Consider the following 6,000-nt stretch of genomic DNA (forward strand, 5'->3'; position numbering starts at 1 on the left):
ATTAGACTGACATGCTGAACAGATCTGTGAAGTTTCCCCTCGATTGGATCAAAAATGAGGGAGGGCTCGGTTTTAAAGGTTCATGCTTAAAAACGTCATAACTCTGAAACCATGTGATGCATGACATCATGCTCGCTGACTTTTTTGTTCGTCATGGGTATGCGATTCTGTCTGCAAAGATTGGCCTCGATCTGTTCAGCCGTTGCAGAGAAAAAGGGGTTTTTGTGTTTTCACGAAAAACAATATGGCGGCCGAACCACGTTAACTGTGACGTCATAATTACCATTAAAATATTTTCCAGACCGAGTCACCCCGACGATGAAAATTTGATCTCAATCAGTCCAATTATTGCAGAGAAATTGGTTTTTAAAGGAAATTTAAACTTAAAATGGCACTGAGTTAAGGATCATCAGAATTATCAGAATTCCCAAAGTTCAAAGTGCCATAACTTTGACAAAAATGATCGAAACGTCGTGAAGTTGATCTGAAACTTATCATGAGGAAACCATGTGCCAAGTTTGAAATCATTAGCATTAAGCGATTAGACAAAAAGTCCGGAAAACTGTTCTTTGCGTGACGGACTGACGGACGGACAGACTGACGGACTGAAGGACTGACGGACGGACAGACGGAGGGACGGCGTGCAAACCTATAGTCCCCTCCGGTGTACACCGGTAGGGGACTAATAAAGTAAGTTTATTTTAATTATGATACTGTTACTTTGTAAATAACATCCAAGATGAAATATGAAATTCCAAAAGGATTTAAAGAGAATTATAATTAGAGCAGTCTAACTTAATGTTAATCAATATTTAACCACAAACTATTTGGGCAGACGTCGAGTTGAATCCAACAGCACGGGCAGAAAGCGGGGAATTCCCCAATGGTCAGGAAAGAGACGGAGAGGAGTGGCGACCCCCCCCCCCTCCCCCCCCCGCCACTGGTCTTTACCACTCACTTACTCGTGTGTACCAGCCATAGAAAGGCAATGCCATCATTGCCCGAGGAGGCTCGACGTCATCATCAGGTATGCAACTCTGCTATTAATTATTTTCTCCATATTCCCATATTGAGGGTTTAGTGAATATTTGATGACAAAAGCTCAAATGGTAAAAACGGTATCGCCTGGATAGACAAACACACTACATCATTGGCTACCATTATCATTACCAAGGGTTGTATTTGTCGAATTATGACATGATAATGAAGGTACAGATGACATCATCATCAACATATCTTATTCCCCATGGGGAGTGCTTAACAATAAGCCATGTTTCAATTATTTCCATTGAGCGGTTTCGGAGATATAGAGATGTAACGTTTTGCCAAGATGGCGTTCGTACCACGTGACCTATGACGTCGTACTTATGAATAAAAATATATATACAGGTGGAGGCACTCATATAGTGGAATTTTCATGTCAATCGGACCAACGGTTGCTGAGAAAATGAATTTTAAAAATGCAGACACGCACGTACACACCCGATCGCTTGTCCCTGCTTTTCGCTTTCCGAGCGCAGTGTAAAAAACCCACAGTGTGTAAATATGTCAATCAGCAACAAAGAAGCCACCAGACTTACCTGTCACAGCTGTTGCAACCCCTTCAACACTGCTCATTTCCATACATTTCTCTCCACTTGCGAGGCAAATTCGAGTCTTGCTCTGCTCCTCCTCCTGAGATCCCTCGTCATTCAGACAGGCAGGCAGCAGGCTCTTCCGTCTCTTCATACCTTGAGAGAAATCACAAACTTGTCAAAAACTTTGAATATGTCTTTTTAATCCTGACAAATCCTACACTCTGTCTCCCTCTCTCTGAAAGGACCACCTGGAAAACCCTCCCATCTACTTTCTTAACAATCCCCTTGAGGAAGTTCAGTCCCTCAAGCATTTGGGTCTCACTATCTGCCATGATCTTTCCTGGGATAACCACATTTCCAAGCTGGCCTCCAAAGCCAGCCTCCGACTGGGCATCCTCCGTCGTACAAAGTCCTTCTTTGGCACACATGAACTCTTATCCACCTTCAAGGCCTTCATCTGCAGCTTGATGGAATACTGCTCTCCCCTCTGGGCTGAATCACCTGACTCACATCTTGTTCAGCTTGAGCCGTGGAAACCAAGGGCCTCAAGTTCATTGGAATCTCCTGCGATTAAACTGAGTCTATGGGGCTATCACTCACCGTCGCAGACAGGTCGGTGGTCTCTCTGTCTTCTCCCACCACCTTTCTGGTCTTGCACCCGGCTACTCTTTCCTAGCTTTCCTTGTTGGTGTTTCCCCCTCTCTGTCTCCTGTTCCTTTTATCCCATAATGTCCTGATTCGTCTAGTGTACCCGCACTTCCACGAGCCTCGACTCTTAATGTGCAGGAATTTTTTTTCTAGAATCCTTCTACGTTACTTACCTTTTCATATATTATCACAAAGTGATACAAAGCTTCCCGAAAACATGTTCACGTCATTTTATGAAGCACAAGCCGCCAATTGACGAGACTTGAACCGCGGAAGAGCACTCAAACAAGAACATCCAAACAAGTACACGCGAACAAGTACACGCAAACAAACTGGCTCAAAGATCAACACTCACTTGCTTTGAAGATTCAAACTCGTCGTGAGTTTTTTCTTTAATTATAACCTTAGTCTCGTTTCGATTACAAACGAAACAGCAGGTTTAACGAGCAATTCGAAGTAAACCAAAATCAACGCGTGTCACTCGTCAAGAATTGCTGCAGCAACGAACGTCCCATTGACCATTGTGACGTCGGCATAGCGGCGTTTGATAATTAATGACGTCACAGTAACTAAATCGGTAGTTTATTGGATACCCGAATCAACATTCATTTGATAAAATACAATTTTAAAATAAATGATTTTGGGGGAATTATGCACGAGCAACCCTGAATGTGGTTGGGGGAATATTAAAAAAAAAAAAAAAAAATATATATATATATATATATATATATATATATATATATACATATGTGTGTGTGTGTGTATATATATGTGTGTATATATATATATATATATATATATATATATATATATATATATATATATATATATATATATATATATACACACACATATATATACACACACACACACATATGTATATGTATATATATATATATATATATATATATATATATATATATATATATATATATATATATATATATATATATACAAAGGTGGGCGGTCCGCTTCGAAAGTCCGCTTATCCGCTTATCCGCTGCAGCGGACTAACGTTTTCGAAGCGGATAAGCGAATCGGAACAACCCCCGGAAACCGAAGCGGATAAGTGTACGCGGACTACCGAAAAATTAAAGCGCATCGCGATTCGCCAAATCAGCTGTTAGCCTGAGCCGTTACTCTAGAATTGTGAATATTTATTTAAGTGAATAATAAGTGAAAACTGAATATTTTATTGGACGCTAGAGCGGCAATAACGTCAAGATGGAGAGATTTCTGACTCTCCAGCCCAGCGGCAGTGCCAGGGACAGGCACACGAGCGACGCAAACCAGCAGTCCCAGCACAGCGACATCCAGGGCGAGGAGAAGGCCTACATGGGGTGCCTTCTCCCCCACCTCCAGGTGCTCAAGGACTCCCTGGAGGCGCTGTCCATCGACGGCAGCATCGTCCACGCCCAGAACCTGGTGGCCAGCCTCCTCCAGCAGCCGTCCTGCGCCAGGAAGGGAACAAAGGGCTTTGACGGCAGGTTAGTTCTTATATTATTATTATATTTTATCGCAACGAGTTGAAAATTAATAAGTGCTTCTTTCTTCTTTTATTATATTATTATTAAATGATTAAAAAATCCTTGCCGGTCTAATGATTCATTTGAAATGAATTAAAATCAGTTGAATGACATTTAATTTTTCAATTTACAAATCTGAAATTATTTGACATTTGTTTTATAACTTTTCTTTTACTTCAGGTTCAGCCACCTCTTCGTGGACATGGACCTTTTGATGGCCACGGCGCTGCACCCCCAGCACAAGCTCGCCACGGTCAGGGCCATCTGCAGGAGGCAGAACAACGACGCCATCTGCGACCTGGTGAGGGGCAAGCTCATCAGGGACCTGCTCGCCCTCGTCCTGCCTGACGAGCACCTGGACCCTGCCCCCCAGCAGGGACGCCAGCCCGGCTCGAGCAGTACGGACTACCTGTTCGCCATGGAGGAGGGGCAGCAGGAGGAGAACCTCGAGGAGAAGATCAGGGAAGAGGTCAACAACTGGTCGAGGAAGCCGCTGAGGGGGAACCCGGGGCTCTCGCCCAATCTCTTCCCGCTCGAGTTCCGTGATGCTTGGGTAACTCTATTTCTCAGGCATAACACGCCGCTCCCGAGCTCTGCCTCGGTCGAGCGCGTGTTCAGCTACGGGTCGGACATCCTCAGCCCTAAGAGGTCGGCCCTGGCTGCACCGAACTTCGAGGCCCTCGTCTTCATGAAGGGCAACCTCCAAATCCTCAAGAAGGCCCACGAGGTGGAGGAGGAAGACGAGGACTAGTCAACAGACTGCTAGTCTGTTGACTAGTAGACTCTCTTGTCAAAGAAAGGACGGGCAAATTGATTTTTCTTTAATGTAACTTGCATATATTAAAATTATATTTAAATTAACTGTAGAGTAGAGTAGAGTCGAGTGGAAAACTTTATTTCAATAAATTTTGAATAAATTTTATTTAAATAAAAATGTATATTTTTGATCTTAAAAGCTTTGTTTGTCTTTGTAGTAGTTAGAAATGGCTATTTAGGCTTACAAAGCATTAAATTCCCTTTAGAAACGTCAAAAATCGCTTTAAAAACGTCGAAGCGCTTTTAAAAAATCGAATCGAAGCGGATAAGCGGATAACCGGTAAGCGGGCTAAGATTTTCGGCCGCTGAAGCGGATAAGCGAATCGGACTACACGGGCTGGCGGAGCGGATAAGCGGTAAGCGGACTTAAAATTTTCCGAATCGCGCCCACCTTTATATATATATATATATATATATATATATATATATATATATATATATATATATTGTTGTGGATATGAGCATTGTGTTTTTTTTGTTTTTATTGCTTTATTCTGGACCCTCCTGCCTCCAGTCTGTGTATAAAGGTCAAAGGTCGTTCCGTAGTTATTTCATAAGCACTCACGTTAGCCAATCATAGATTTCCCCCTTGTTGACAGTTATTTCCTTATTCTGTGTAGTAGGGTAAGGCCTTGTCTTCCATTAATTGACACTCCATTGCACCGAATTCAAATAAATAGATCCCCTTTTATTTTCATTCCCAAAGCCCCATTCCCAAAGCCTCGATTGCCAACTGCATTCAGCGCCATTGCCATGTGCTCCGGCTCGGAGAAGCAGGGCATGTCTCCACCTCGTCATAGAGGGGAGGAGTGAGCCAGCCCCGAACAACCAACCAAGCACGAGGGGTTTGGTTTGAGAGGGCGGAGGAAGAGCGATCGGGGAGGTTCGAAAAGGTTCAAGGGTGGGGCTATATATAACCCATGGGAGACGCCCCCACCTGAGATGAGTTCTGAGTTCTGCAAAGAGACGAGCTTCAGAGAGAAGTGCGCGAGGAGGGAAGAGAAGCGAGAAGGAAGCCGCTGAGACAAGTGCGACAGAAGCGCGGGGGAAGCCTTTAACACAAGTGCGCGAGAGAAGCGCGGGGGAAGCCTCTGAGAGAAGTGCACGACGTCGCCCTGCTCGCTCCCAGCCTGACGAGGCCCGGCTTGCTGTGCGCCTTGCCAAGCCTTCCAGCTTGTGGTCCGAGCTGAACCTTCCTCCCGGTCCAGCCAATCGTTCCTGCCTCCATTCCCCATTCGTGTGAGTCCGTCTTCGTTTGTTCTGTCCTGGGTTAAGTAAGACTGTAATAGATAAGCTAGTATTTTCACTGTGTCTTTCTGGTCCGTCCCTCTTTCTGCTTTATTTTCTTATCTTTCCTTCTTCCTTGGTTTCTTTCAATCCTGTAAATAGTAATAAATAATAATCGTATTTCAAACCTTTTTGTCTCCTTCTTC

The 6,000-nt window shown here is 43.9% G+C and overlaps 1 protein-coding gene across 1 annotated transcript in view; it reads right to left on the bottom strand.

Annotated features, from left to right (window-relative positions):
• LOC137428666 (uncharacterized) overlaps positions 1-1,728 on the bottom strand; it is a 136,670-nt gene extending 134,942 nt beyond the window's left edge. Inside the window, exon 1 of the mRNA XM_078777272.1 lies at positions 1,581-1,728. Within this exon, the coding sequence (XP_078633398.1) occupies positions 1,581-1,728 (148 nt within the window). The remainder of the gene's footprint in view (positions 1-1,580) is intronic.
• Between the last annotated feature and the right edge of the window lie 4,272 nt (positions 1,729-6,000).

Source organism: Myxine glutinosa, chromosome 5, assembly GCF_964187855.1.
Source record: "Myxine glutinosa chromosome 5, kmMyxGlut1.1, whole genome shotgun sequence".
NCBI lineage: Eukaryota > Metazoa > Chordata > Myxini > Myxiniformes > Myxinidae > Myxine > Myxine glutinosa.